This window comes from Heptranchias perlo, chromosome 8 (assembly GCF_035084215.1).
Source record: "Heptranchias perlo isolate sHepPer1 chromosome 8, sHepPer1.hap1, whole genome shotgun sequence".
In the NCBI taxonomy this organism is placed as follows: domain Eukaryota; kingdom Metazoa; phylum Chordata; class Chondrichthyes; order Hexanchiformes; family Hexanchidae; genus Heptranchias; species Heptranchias perlo.
The window spans coordinates 2,016,295-2,031,294 of NC_090332.1; the positions used below are offsets into that span (position 1 = coordinate 2,016,295).

The 15,000-nt window shown below is 46.3% G+C and overlaps 2 protein-coding genes across 3 annotated transcripts in view; both read right to left on the reverse strand.

Moving 5' to 3' along the window:
* The window catches only part of LOC137324336 (neuronal acetylcholine receptor subunit alpha-2-like), a 40,148-nt gene extending 39,415 nt beyond the window's left edge, over positions 1 to 733 (reverse strand). Inside the window, exon 1 of one of the 2 annotated variants that reach the window (XM_067988501.1) lies at positions 550 to 733. The gene's annotated coding sequence lies outside the window, so the exon portion shown is untranslated. Of the gene's footprint in view, positions 1 to 536 lie in introns of both variants that reach the window. The other variant, XM_067988499.1, reaches the window with a different exon arrangement.
* Positions 734 to 11,567: 10,834 nt separating this feature from the next.
* si:ch211-142k18.1 (uncharacterized) overlaps positions 11,568 to 15,000 on the reverse strand; it is a 6,464-nt gene continuing 3,031 nt past the window's right edge. The window contains exon 3 of the mRNA XM_067988251.1: positions 11,568 to 13,615. Coding sequence (XP_067844352.1) covers positions 13,477 to 13,615 — 139 coding nt within the window. The 3' untranslated portion in view covers positions 11,568 to 13,476. The remainder of the gene's footprint in view (positions 13,616 to 15,000) is intronic.

A 15,000-nucleotide genomic window follows, 5' to 3' on the forward strand; every position in this document is an offset into this window, starting at 1 on the left:
ATAGAGAGGAAGAGAGACACTGAGAAATAAGGAGGGAGACAGATAAATAGAGAGAGAGAGAGACAGAGAAATAGAGAGAGAGATAGAGAGAAATAGAGAGAGAGATAGAGAGAGAGAGAAATAGAGAGAGAGAGAGACAGAGAAATAGAGAGAGATAGAGAGAGAGAGAAATAGAGAGAGAGATAGAGACAGAGAGAAATAGAGAGAGAGAGACAGAGAAATAGAGAGAGAGAAATAAAGAGAGCGATAAATAGAGAGAAATAGAGAGGTGGACTGAGTGCTGGAAATAGAGACAATGAAATGAACAAAGATAAATAGGCGAAGACAGATAGAAAGATGGTGAAAATCGAAAGATGGAGATGAATAGAATTATAAGATAAAGAGAGAAAGAATGATAGAAAATAGACAGAAAGATGAAGAGAAATGGACAAAACAGAAATATAGAGAGAAAGACGGGGAGAGAGAGAGAGATTGATAATGAGATGGAACAGTTTCACACTCGGAAGTTGCTGAGAGCCCGACACACTCACACTAACCCTGGCTCTGTACCCTTAGGAGCTCCGGGACCCTGTGTAAACCAGTCCTGTCCCGCTGCGAGTCAGCCTGGAGCCGGTCCGTGTCCCTGCGTTTCCCCGGGTGCGGTGATGTGTGAGCTGGAGGTGAACGCGACCCACAGGCGGTGCCGGCGCTCCGCTCCCTCACTCTGCAGGGATGCAGATTCCCGCATGTGTCCAAACACCATGTCACGGTGAGAGGAGGGACAGCAGACTCTGAACCCTCTCACAGGAGGCACTGCTTCAATCAGCTCCCCTCCACATGGCTAGTCCAGGCTGTCAGATCTCCAGGGCACAGAGGGAGATTCCCCGGGTCTCTGTCAGTCAGGAATGCTCACCTCCCCAAACTGAAACTCGTCTCCACAAGAGATTCATATAAACAACAAAGAAAACCCGTCCCCAGGGGAAACCCACTGTCTGTGTGTGTGTGTGTAAGTATGTGGGAGTGAGTTTGTAAGTGTACATGCAAGTGTATGTGTGGGTATGTGAATTTGCATGTGAATGTACGAGTGTGTATATTAGTGTACTAGTGTGTATATTAGTGTACTAGTGTGTAAGTGTCATTGCCTGGTATCAGTCTTTGTTGAATGTGCACCTGAAATGTAAGTGTGAGGTGTGTGGGCTCTGGGAGTGTTTGATGGGACAGTGTAGAGGGAGCTTTACTCTGTATCTAACCCTGTACCTGCCCTGGGAGTGTTTGATGGGACAGTGTAGAGGGAGCTTTACTCTGTATCTAACCCTGTACCTGCCCTGGGAGTGTTTGATGGGACAGTGTAGAGGGAGCTTTACTCTGCATCTAACCCGTGCTGTACCTGCCCTGGGAGTGTTTGATGGGCCAGTGTAGAGGGAGCTTTACTCTGTATCTAACCCGTGCTGTACCTGCCCTGGGAGTGTTTGATGGGACAGTGTAGAGGGAGCTTTACTCTGTATCTAACCCGTGCTCTACCTGCCCTGGGAGTGTTTGAAGGGACAGTGTAGAGGGAGCTTTACTCTGTATCTAACCCGTGCTATACCTGCCCTGGGAGTGTTTGATGGGACAGTGTAGAGGGAGCTTTACTCTGTATCTAACCCGTGCTATACCTGCCCTGGGAGTGTTTGATGGGACAGTGTAGAGGGAGCTTTACTCTGTATCTAACCCTGTACCAGCCCTGGGAGGGTTTGATGGGACAGTGTAGAGGGAGCTTTACTCTCTATCTAACCCGTACTGTACCTTGTATGGACTTGGTTAGGAAGTTGGCTGAGCAAAAGGCGACAGAGAGTAGGGATAGTGGGAAGGTACTCACATTGGCAGGATGTGACTAGTGGAGTCCCACAGGGATCTGTCTTGGGGCCTCAATTATTCACAATATTTATTAACGACTTAGATGAAGGCACAGAAAGTCTCATATCTAATTTTGCCGATGACACAAAGATTGGTGGCATTGTAAGCAGTGTAGATGAAAACATAAAATTACAAAGGGATATTGATAGATTAGGTGAATGGGCAAAACTGTGGCAAATGGAATTCAATGTAGATAAATGTGAGGTCATCCACTTTGGATCAAAAAAGGATAGAACAGGGTACTTTCTAAATGGTAAAAAGTTAAAAACAGTGGATGTCCAAAGGGACTTAGGGGTTCAGGTACATAGATCATTGAAGTGTCATGAACTGGTGCAGAAAATAATCAATAAGGCAAATGGAATGCTGGCCTTTATATCTAGAGGACTGGAGTACAAGGGGGCAGAAGTTATGCTGCAGCTATACATAACCCTGGTTAGACCGCACCTGGAGTACTGTGAGCAGTTCTGGGCACCGCACCTTCGGAAGGACATATTGGCCTTGGAGGGAGTGCAGCGTAGGTTTACTAGAATGATACCCGGACTTCAAGGGTTAAGTTACGAGGAGAGATTACACAAATTGGGGTTGTATTCTCTGGAGTTTCGAAGGTTAAGGGGTGATCTGATCAAAGTTTATAAGATATTAAGGGGAACGGATAGGGTGGATAGAGAGAAACTATTTCCGCTGGTTGGGGATTCTAGGAGTAGGGGGCACAGTCTAAAAATTAGGGCCAGACCTTTCAGGAGTGAGATTAGAAAACATTTCTACACACAAAGGGTGGTAGAAGTTTGGAACTCTCTTCCGCAAACAGCAATTGATACTAGCTCAATTGTTAAATTTAAATCGGAGATAGATAGCTTTTTGGCAACCAAAGGTATTAAGGGATATGGGTCAAAGGCGGGTATATGGAGTTAGAGGCCTACCCGGCCGTCTCTTTACTTCGACCCAATTCAGTACTCGACACCCCTCCCCATCCAGTGCTAGACACACAGATTTTCTCCAATTAGATGCATGTATGAAACTAAAAATGAGATGATGTAATGTTGCACCTACCATAACACTGATGTTCAGTCGTAGAAAATATAATCTTATCAAATGGTGGAGCCGTCTCGAGGGGCTGAATGGCCTACTCCTGTTCCTATGTTCCTATATACAGTTCCTACCTGCCCTGGGAGTGTTTGATGAGACAATGTAGAGGGAGCTTTACTCTGTATCTAACCCTGTACCTGCCCTGGGAGTGTTTGATGGGACAGTGTAGAGGGAGTTTTATTCTGTATCTAACCCGTGCTGTACCTGCCCTGGGAGTGTTTGATGGGACAGTGTAGAGGGAGCTTTACTCCGTATCTAACCCGTGCTGTACCTCCCCTGGGAGTGTTTGATGGGACAGTGTAGAGGGAGTTTTATTCTGTATCTAACCCGTGCTGTACCTGCCCTGGGAGTGTTTGATGGGACAGTGTAGAGGGAGCTTTACTCTGTGTCTAACCCGTGCTGTACCTGCCCTGGGAGTGTTTGATGGGACAGTGTAGAGGGAGCTTTACTCTGTATCTAACCCATGCTGTACCTGCCCTGGGAGTGTTTGATGGGACAGTGTAGAGGGAGCTTTACTCCGTATCTAACCCGTGCTGTACCTGCCCTGGGAGTGTTTGATGGGACAGTGTAGAGGGAGCTTTATTCTGTATCTAACCCGTGCTGTACCTGCCCTGGGAATGTTTGATGGGACAGTGTAGAGGGAGTTTACTCTGTATCTAACCCGTGCTGTACCTGCCTGGGAGTGTTTGATGGGACAGTGTAGAGGGAGCTTTACTCTGTATCTAACCCATGCTGTACCTGCCCTGGGAGTGTTTGATGGGACAGTGTAGAGGGAGCTTTACTCCGTATCTAACCCGTGCTGTACCTGCCCTGGGAGTGTTTGATGGGACAGTGTAGAGGGAGCTTTACTCTGTATCTAACCCGTGCTGTACCTGCCCTGGGAGTGTTTGATGGGACAGTGTAGAGGGAGCTTTATTCTGTATCTAACCCGTGCTGTACCTGCCCTGGGAATGTTTGATGGGACAGTGTAGAGGGAGTTTACTCTGTATCTAACCCGTGCTGTACCTGCCTGGGAGTGTTTGATGGGACAGTGTAGAGGGAGCTTTACTCTGTATCTAACCCGTGCTGTACCTGCCTGGGAGTGTTTGATGGGTCAGTGTAGAGGGAGCTTTACTCTGTATCTAACCCGTGCTGTACCTGCCTGGGAGTGTTTGATGGGACAGTGTAGAGGGAGCTTTACTCTGTATCTAACCCATGCTGCTTTTTTGGTGAGTGAGGTGAACCATTGCCTGCAGAACATCGTAAAATGCCCCTATAGTCGAAAGTTGGCTCCCCGTTCAGATTCCTGTGCAGATACTTTGATGCTGTGGTTATTTACCCCATAACAAACATTGATTAAATAAAGGATTCTGAGTTATTTGCTTATATCTTTATTACCGTCAATCTAACAGCACAGTGACAGGTGGTGGTCACACAAATTAATTCATGAACTCAGGATTCCCAGAGTCCAGACGGTTTTTACAGTCTGGGAGTATCAGAAATAAACTCCAAGGCCAGTGATTGAGATTTCTGTTTGTGCACAGTGACTGTTTAACTGAAAGTCCAGAGTACAATTGGCTCAGTGGCAGGAAGCAGAGAGTAATGGTCAACGGGTGTTTTTGTGACTGGAAGGCTGTTTCCAGTGGGGTTCCACAGGGCTCAGTACCAGGTCCCTTGCTTTTTGTGATATATATTAATGATTTGGACTTAGATATAGGGGGCGTGATTAAGAAGTTTGCAGATGATACAAAAGTTGGCCGTGTGGTTGATAGTGAGGAGGAAAGCTGTAGACTGCAGGAACATATCAATGGACTGGTCAGGTGGGCAGAAAAGTGGCGAATGGAATTCAATCCGGAGAAGTGTGAGGTAATGCATTTGGGGAGAGCAAACAAGGCAAGGGAATACACAATAAATGGGAGGATACTGAGAGGTGTAGAGGAACAGAGGGACCTTGGAGTGCATGTCCACAGATCCCTGAAGGTAGCAGGACAGGTAGATAAGGTGGTTAAGAAGGCAAATGGAATACTTTCCTTTATTAGCCAAAGCATAGAATAAAAGAGCAGGGATGTTATGCTAAAACTGTATAAAACACTGGTTAGGTCACAGCTTGAGTACAGTGTACAGTTCTGGTCGCCACATTACAGGATAGATGTGATTGCACTAGAGAGGGTGCAGAGGAGATTTACGAGGATGTTGCCAGGGCTGGAGAATTTCAGCTATGAGGAAAGATTGGATAGGCAGGGGGTAAGAAAATCCTTAATCCAGCTTCCTTCATTATTATAAACTTGGTTTTAAGTCGATTGTATGTAGTCTCGCACTTTGCTGTGAACAAAGGATTGTCTGCTTGCGATCGCGACAGGCTTTCTGTAGCCTTGATTAAAAGAAAGGCCCTTTACATAATGGCACCGGTCAATGTCCCCAAGACTTGTTTTCTTGGCAGGAAAACAAGTCAAATAGAACGTTATCACCTTGGTGTGGAGATAAGGGTGAGCCTCTCAAAGTACTTATACACTGGTGCCGTCTTTGGTTATCAGTGTGAAAGGGAGGTATCCCTCCTGGATGGGGAGCTTTGCACCATCCCAAGGCACGGTGCATATCATCATGAGATGCGAAGGGAGAGTAAGGTGGTGGCAGCCCCACGCAGCAGGGAGGATGATTGGTGGGAAACTCATACAGAGATCTTTTGTGTTTAAAACATATCTAAGAAAGTTGCTTTCTGATAACTGGTTAGAATTCTTGAGGCAGGACTGGCTGACTAACCATCAAGGTCATTGGGGTGCTCATCGAGGCTTTGCCAAGTGATGGAATTGGGTCAGGTTGTATTTGTCTGTCTAATGTTGTATTTTTGTATGTTAACCTCTCAATAACTTGTTGTTACATCTTAATAAAGCCATTATACTTTGGAACAAAACCACTTCGCACCTTAATTGGGATTATCAAGTCAAAGACATTTTTACTGACATTTTGGCTTTTACTTACATTGGAGCTGTTTAATTTGGAACAGAAGAGGCTGAGGGGAGATTTAATTGAGGTGTATAAAATTATGAGGGGCCTAGATAGAGTGGATAGGGAGGACCTATTTCCCTTAGCGGAGGGGTCAGTGACCAGGGAGCATAGATTTAAAGTAATTGGTAGAAGGATTAGAGGGGAGCTGAAGAGAATTTTTTTCACCCAGAGGGTGGTGGGGGTCTGGAACTCACTGCCTGAGAGGGTGGGAGAGGCAGAAACCCTCAACTCATTTAAAAAGTACCTGGATGTGCACCTGAAGTGCCGAAACCCACAGGGCTACGGACCAAGTGCTGGAAAGTGGGATTAAGCTGGATAGCTCTTTTTGACCGGTGCGGACACGATGGGCCGAATGGCCTCCTTCCGTGTTGTAAATTTCTATGATTCTATGTCACTGTCATAGTAACTTTACCATATTTATGATTACTATTTATATTGTAATTGTTTTGTTTACTGCAAACTCAAACCTTACTATTCTGTTGTTGGGGTTTTTTAAATGGAAAGGTGGCAGAATGATTATTTAGCCAATCACAATTCCTCGTGGTGTTCACTAATCCAATCACAATTCCTCATTATGTTCAGTAATCCAATCACAATTCCTCATGATGTTCACTAATCCAATCACAATTCCTTCTGATGTTCACTAATCCAATCACAATTCCTCGTGGTGTTCACTAATCCAATCACAATTCCTTCTGATGTTCACTGATCCAATCACAATTCCTCATGGTGTTCACTGATCCAATCGCAATTCCTCATGGTGTTCACTAATCCAATCACAATTCCTCATGGTGTTCACTAATCCAATCAAAATTCCTCATGGTGTTCACTAATCCAATCACAATTCCTCGTGGTGTTCACTAATCCAATCACAATTCCTTCTGATGTTCACTAATCCAATCACAATTCCTCATGGTGTTCACTAATCCAATCAAAATTCCTCATGGTGTTCACTAATCCAATCACAATTCCTCGTGGTGTTCACTAATCCAATCACAATTCCTTCTGATGTTCACTAATCCAATCACAATTCCTCGTGGTGTTCACTAACCCAATCACAATTCCTCATTATGTTCAGTAATCCAATCACAATTCCTCGTGGTGTTGACTAATCCAATCACAATTCCTCGTGGTGTTCACTAATCCAATCACAATTCCTCGTGGTGTTCACTAATCCAATCACAATTCCTCGTGGTGTTCACTAATCCAATCACAATTCCTCGTGGTGTTCACTAATCCAATCACAATTCCTCGTGGTGTTCACTAATCCAATCACAATTCCTCGTGGTGTTCACTAATCCAATCCATATTAAGTTCCATTTGCCATTATCCTTACATATTTTGTCAACTCCATTTGTCGTTCTCTCAGCCTCGGCTGCACCTCCTCGTTTTGGTGGAGTGGGCAAATGGTTACTGGACCTGTGTAAAGCAAAATTTCTAGATAACAGATTTCATCAGTTGGATCTCGGGTTTTACTGAGGTACTCAGACAAACGTCCTCCCAATTGGTGAAGAATTAGCTGTTAACAGGTGTGGGGAATTCATCGAGAATCAAATGAGCTGATGGAGTGAAGGTCCCTGAGTGTTTGTGGAGGCAGCTCCACCTAGTGGTTATCGACACATCGACCAACACGTACATTGTACCTGTCGGGACAACAAGACCCAGGGACCATGCGGAGGGAGAGAGAGATAAGGGCAATGAGAGAGTTGCAATTCTGTGACTAAGCTGCATAAAGTGTCACCACAGTAACCCAGCACAGCACTGCTTCATTTCACCGGAGGCTGTTTCAGGCTTTCAAACCACACAGTACATTATCAAAAAATCCTCCCATTTTATTTCTTTTCCATTCACTTCCATGTCCTTACCCCGATCCCAAACTCTGAAACCTGAGGGGATACAGGGGCGGTCCAAACTTCCTGTCACAGCTACTATCTGACTCCAGGCACTGGACTAAAGCTCATATCATTAATTCGCAGATTTGCTGAAGAGAAACTTCACTTTAGACCAGCGGCTTCCTGTGTGTGTGACCGGAGTGGGTGATTGGCACAGATTTATTTCTGGGTGTGTGACCGGAGTGGGTGATTGGCACAGATTTATTTCTGGGTGTGTGACCGGAGTGGGTGATTGGCACAGATTTATTTCTGTGTGTGTGACTGGGGCGGGTGATTGGCACAGATTTATTTCTGTGTGTGTGACTGGGGCAGGTGATTGGCACAGATTTATTTCTGGGTGTGTGACTGGAGTGGGTGATTGGCACAGATTTATTTCTGTGTGTGTGACTGGGGCGGGTGATTGGCACAGGTTGATTTCTCTGTGTGTCTCCAGGCGTGTTATGTAATAACATGTCGATGCTGGGATTTTGCTCAGTTAATAGTTGTTGTGTTTGTATTGTAAAGTACAGCATCAGATACAGTGATAGTGAACAGTAACATGGTCGCTAGGAAGATTGGAGAAAGTTATCTGTTTAAGCACACTCTGCCTTTGGAGAAGGCTGTTGTTGAAATACAAGCTGAGTAATGATTCCCAAAAGCCCCCGACCTCTGTATAATAAAGGCCCAAACAGAGTCCCGGGTCTAGGAATTTGATGGGGGCCAAAACAGGCACTCGGGCAGTAGATGCTGCAGGTCCCAAGATCCACATGGATTGGTACTGGGACCTCGTTAAAGTGATTCAGGTGGCAGTCGGCTCTACCCACACTATTCATGGGCTGCCTGCCTGTTAAACAGGGGCAGGAAATTGGGCACCTCTGACACCACTTAAAGGCTGCCCACTCTTTTTAAAGGGGAACAACAAGGAAATTTGGCTGGAAAAGGTCCAGATTGGGCCCTTAGGTTCTCCAATGCTGCACTGGAGGCTCTGGTCCAGGCAATGGACAGGAGGAGGGAGATGCTGTTCCCCTCCAGGGGGCAGAAAGCCCTCCAGGCAACATCTCTGTCGCCAGTGAGAAGAGGTCACGGAGGAGGTCAATGCCAGGAGCTTTCCAATCCCAGGATATGGCTGCAATGCCGGGAAAAGTTCAATGACCTCACCAGAGCTGTCAAGTTAAGAATCCTGCTCTCTTACTCTCTGCTTGAACCTCCCCCACCTCCAGCCTCACTACTCACAATACTCCCCTCCCTCACTCCCCATCACTCTCCTACAATCACCGCACCGCACTTCACTCCACCTCCTGCTACTCACACTCACCACCAGTACAACACTCACTTGGCACCTCACATCTCTCACACTGCATACCGGCTATTCTACCATGACAGGCAGATTCTCAACACCCCACAAGGATGTGACTATCACGTTCCCTTCTTTCTTGCAGAGGAGATTGCAGACGACTTGTGACAGAAGGCCATGTCCGGATGCGATCGAGCCTGCCTGTACACCCTCTCCCCTGTGGAAGATAACTTGTTGGCCGGGAGGTCAGGGCCGAGGTGAGGGGCAAACATTGGAGGAGACGTCAGGCAGGGTTTCTTCACACCATCTCCTCTTCTCCCCTTTCTTCACCCCTCACCCGGCACACTCTACATGATAAACTGCAACTGTGCTCATCAGCCGCTCATCTCTCTCTGCTCTCACTTCATTCTTAAAGCTAACCCTTGTGTGTGCACACACTGGGGGAAACTTCGTAGGAGCACCAGGATAGGAAAACGAGCAGGCAAGACAGACGCTGAGGGCTGGCATCAGGGTGAGTCTTAATTATTTCTCTTAACTGTTAGATGTAGTTGGAATTGAATTGTTTTGATAAATGTGTTGTTTGTTCTGAATATGGTCTTGGTGTTTATATTTATAGTGAGATGAGGACAAGACCCATGAGGCTGGAGTGGAGAGAGGCAATCAGAGGGTGGAGTAAGAACAGTGATAAGGATTGCGGGACTGCTGGTGCATTGGGGGCGGGAGGGATGGTTCAGGTGAGGCGTTTCGTGGTGAGTTTCTCTCTGAGATCTTGAGCAGGTGGGGACACTGGTGGTTGTTGCTTCTCCTGCACTTCCTCCTATTCTTGCTGCCCAGATGGTGGTATGTGCACCACCTGCCATATTGGACACTTAGGCACCTGCAGCGGTCCCTTTAAGGACAAATGTAGACCACCCGTGGGGCCTCAAATAGGCGTTAGGCCCCTTATTTGCGTTTGCAAAGGGATTAACATCTGGACGTCTAATTAACATCTCTTTCAGGTATGGGCCCTGGACGTCTAATTTTTTGCCTATACCAATATGGCGGGCGGCGAACGTCCGGCTCGTAATGAGCGCGCGCTTCCTGCCCACCATATTGGAAGCTTAGACACCCGTTTAGTGCCTGAGAAACAGTTGCGGCACCATTGAATTTCTAGGCCTCGGTCTGTCAATGATGGGCTGAACGGGGAATGGGTGAAGTGGAGAGCTCTTTCAGAGAAAGGGCACAGGGACGATGGGCCGAATGAGGTTAAGAGAAAATCTGATAAAGATGTGTGAAATTATGAAAGGTTTGATATTATTTTCGCTGGTCGGTGATTCAGAAACTAGAAGGCGTAAATTTAAAGTATCACCAAGATAACGATGGGAGAGGTCAGAGATTTTTTGAAATGACAGAGCGGGATGTTGGGACGTTGGATGCCCGACCAGAAACAGTGAGGGAAGCAGAATCCAGACTGGATTTGAAAAGGGAAATGGATAAATATTTGAAAAAATAAAATGTAAAAGAATACGGTGAAAAGGCTGGAACAGGACTGAGTAAAAAGGCTGTTCAGAGGACCAGCACAAGGACAGGAGCAATGGGCTGAATGGCCTCCTACTCTTCTGCAAATTTCCATAATTCCAACTCTTGACACACCCCATGGATACCAGGGATTGAACATGACACAGTTTGATGCACAGTTATAACTATTTTATTACTAAATTTCCGCATTGTTAGCACAAGATAATAATCACCAGAAACAGAATAATAACTTGGTTTTGGAATGACATTTACAGTGTCGTAAACCACAGCTCTGTTCATCATTCATTGTGTCATTGCTTTAACTGGATTCAACTTAACACAACTCATCGAAAAATAGTCAACTTCAAGGACTGCAGTATGTGATTGACGATATTAACCTTCTTCAGTTTACATAATAAAATAAAAGGCACCAATCACAAGAGCCTTGTTTCAGTCCATATTATGGATAGCATTAATATAAAATATATGACCTCTATGATTGGGTAACAGTTTGAATGTTGCATCTGGACAGGCCGACTGTTCGGTTCCAGACAGTGAGGTGTGTCTTCACTGTGCGACCTCCTTCCAGGTTCCTCAGCACATCTTTCTTCAACTACTTGGCTGGAGTTATGATGTGGAGATGCCGGTGATGGACCGGGGTTGACAATTGTAAACAATTTTACAACACCAAGTTATAGTCCAGCAATTTTATTTTAAATTCACAAGCTTTCGGAGATTTTCTCCTTCCTCAGGCAAATGTTTGCCTGAGGAAGGAGAAAATCTCCGAAAGCTTGTGAATTTAAAATAAAATTGTAAACAATTTTACAACACCAAGTTATAGTCCAGCAATTTTATTTTAAATTCACAAGCTTTCGGAGATTTTCTCCTTCCTCAGGCAAATGTTTGCCTGAGGAAGGAGAAAATCTCCGAAAGCTTGTGAATTTAAAATAAAATTGCTGGACTATAACTTGGTGTTGTAAAATTGTTTACAATTGGCTGGAGTTAGACTGAGATACTGCCCAACGTCCTCCTACCTTATGTTGCTGGGCTCACTTTTGGAAAGCACAACTATTGACCTCTCCCTGAACTCCACTTAAAGACAAGCTATTCAGAGACTTTCTACACCTGGGAATATCACCTGACATCTGGAAAACAAAGTGGGGGGAGGGGGGGAAGTCCCCTTTGGTACATTAGCTTATCATGGCCAAAGGGTGGCCGTAGGGAATCTGACCCATCAATCACCCCCAGCTAAATACAGAGTTTTCATTGAAACTATACAAACACATCTGTCCAAATAAATCACTCGGGAAGGTTCATTGCTCTGGGCTTAATTTAAATTTCCACTTTGTATGTTATTGTTTGGCTCCAATAATTGGAAACCCTAGCTGTCCAATCATGGCCCTTTGCTTCTTTGGACCTTTTTAGGGTCACAAGTTCAGTCAACTTTTGCCAGTTGTCTCTTTATTCTTTTCCCATTGAGTTGGATTTGGTGCAGCTCCTCCTACATCTCTCTACACTGCAAACAGTTTGGGCACCTCTATAATGGGTGAGTGTATTTGGGGCGAGTGTGTGTGTGTTATATACAAGTTTTTTTTTTTATTCGTTCATGGGGTGTGGGCTTCGCTGGCGAGGCCGGCATTTATTGCTCATCCCTAATTGCCCTTGAGAAGGTGGTGGTGAGCCGCCTTCTTGAACCGCTGCAGTCCGTGTGGTGAAGGTTCTCCCACAGTGCTGTTAGGAAGGGAGTTCCAGGATTTTGACCCAGCGACGATGAAGGAACGGCGATATATTTCCAAGTCGGGATGGTGTGTGACTTGGAGGGGAACGTGCAGGTGGTGTTGTTCCCATGTGCCTGCTGCTCTTGTCCTTCTAGGTGGTAGAGGTCGCGGGTTTGGGAGGTGCTGTCGAAGAAGCCTTGGCGAGTTGCTGCAGTGCATCCTGTGGATGGTACACACTGCAGCCACGGTGCGCCGGTGGTGAAGGGAGTGAATGTTTATGGTGGTGGATGGGGTGCCAATCAAGCGGGCTGCTTTGTCCTGGATGGTGTCGAGCTTCTTGAGTGTTGTTGGAGCTGCACTCATCCAGGCAAGTTATAGAATGTAGTGGTATTCGGGTTCCATTCCCCCCGGATATGGGGCTTATGACCTCCGCTTAACCTCTGCAGAGTGGTGTGAAATGAAGGTCAGGGAGCTCCATGCACAAAGGCAGAATGTCTCAGCTATTGTCAGGGGAGCTGGTTCAGGACTGTACTGGGAGGCAAATGGCCTGCCCAGCCTCTCAAACACAGGAAAAACCCAGTGATGGGGGGGTGGGGGATATTAAAGGTTAATGAACCTCCAGAACTCCACATTCATCCCTTCTTCAACCAGCTAGTTTGTCAAAATCTAACAGCTTCACAAATTTGAACACATGCATGAAAGCAATATTTACAGAGCTGAGTAACGGGCAGCTTTTAAGAGTATAAAACAGACCATATGGAAACAGGCCATAATATACTGGAACTTTGCGAAGCCTAATGTGGGTATATGTAGCAGGCTGATGACCTGCTGACCATCTGGTCACTGCTAAGCTTAGAATTTTTCCTCCATTCACAGTCTACGATTTGAACAGTTCCAAAAAAATGCAACCTAGACCGAGAGGGAAGGAAGAGGAAAGATTCATTATATTACAGTGCATCCCAACAGGCCCACATTTGATACCTTGGGTTTGAGCCTGACAAGTTTAGCTCTTTGTTTGACAGGAGCTGTTGGAAGTGCACTCGGTCTCCTCTGGAAGCAGAAACTGTCAACTCCTAAAGTGTCAAACCTTAGCTCATGAATGGGTGATGGGGATCTCCCAATAACAGAGCCTGAGTCTCCTCTCCTCCTCTCACTTTGCTTTCTGGTGAAGAGTAGACTCCATCTGGCTCAGTTCTAGGGACAGAGTATCCGACATCCGTTCTACTTGACTGGCAAGGTGGTCGATGGCGTGAAGCATTGCCTCCATCTTCCAAACCTCTTTCTTGAACCTATCAGAGGAGAGGGCAATCACAATATTGAAATAAGATCCTAAGGTGATCCAGCTAACACGTCCATGTCTGGTACGGCAATGGTTCCATGTGCAAAGATAAGCTGCCATTATCTGAGCCCAATAACGTATAGAGGGAGTGTAGAGGGAGCTTTACTCTGTATCTAACCCATGCTGTACCTGCCCTGGGAGTGTTTGATGGGACAGTGTAGAGGCAGCTTTACTCTGTATCTAACCCGTGCTGTACCTGGCCTGGGAGTGTTTGATGGGACAGTGTAGAGGGAGCTTTACTCTGTATCTAACCCGTGCTGTACCTGCCCTGGGAGTGTTTGATGGGACAGTGTAGAGGGAGCTTTACTCTGTATCTAACCCGTGCTGTACCTGCCCTGGGAGTGTTTGATGGGACAGTGTAGAGGGAGCTTTACTCTGTGTCTAACCCTGTACCTGCCCTGGGAGTATTTGATGGGACAGTGTAGAGGGAGCTTTACTCTGTATCTAACCCGTGCTGTACCTGCCCTGGGAGTGTTTGATGGGACAGTGTAGAGGGAGCTTTACTCTGTATCTAACCTGTGCTGTACCTGCTCTGGGAGTATTTGATGGGACAGTGTAGAGGGAGCTTTACTCTGTATCTAACCCGTGCTGTACCTGCCCTGGGAGTGTTTGATGGGACAGTGTAGAGGGAGCTTTACTCTGTATCTAACCTGTGCTGTACCTGCTCTGGGAGTATTTGATGGGACAGTGTAGAGGGAGCTTTACTCTGTATCTAACCCGTGCTGTACCTGCCCTGGGAGTGTTTGATGGGACAGTGTAGAGGGAGCTTTACTCTGTATCTGACCCCTGCTGTACCTGCCCTGGGAGTGTTTGATGGGACAGTGTAGAGGGAGCTTTACTCTGTATCTGACCCCTGCTGTACCTGCCCTGGGAGTGTTTGATGGGACAGTGTAGAGGGAGCTTTACTCTGTATCTGACCCCTGCTGTACCTGCCCTGGGAGTGTTTGATGGGACAGTGTAGAGGGAGCTTTACTCTGTATCTAACCCGTGCTGTACCTGCCCTGGGAGTGTTTGATGGGACAGTGTAGAGGGAGCTTTACTCTGTATCTAACCCGTGCTGTACCTGCCCTGGGAGTGTTTGATGGGACAGTGTAGAGGGAGCTTTACTCTGTATCTAACCTGTGCTGTACCTGCTCTGGGAGTATTTGATGGGACAGTGTAGAGGGAGCTTTACTCTGTATCTAACCCGTGCTGTACCTGCCCTGGGAGTGTTTGATGGGACAGTGTAGAGGGAGCTTTACTCTGTATCTGACCCCTGCTGTACCTGCCCTGGGAGTGTTTGATGGGACAGTGTAGAGGGAGCTTTACTCTGTATCTGACCCCTGCTGTACCTGC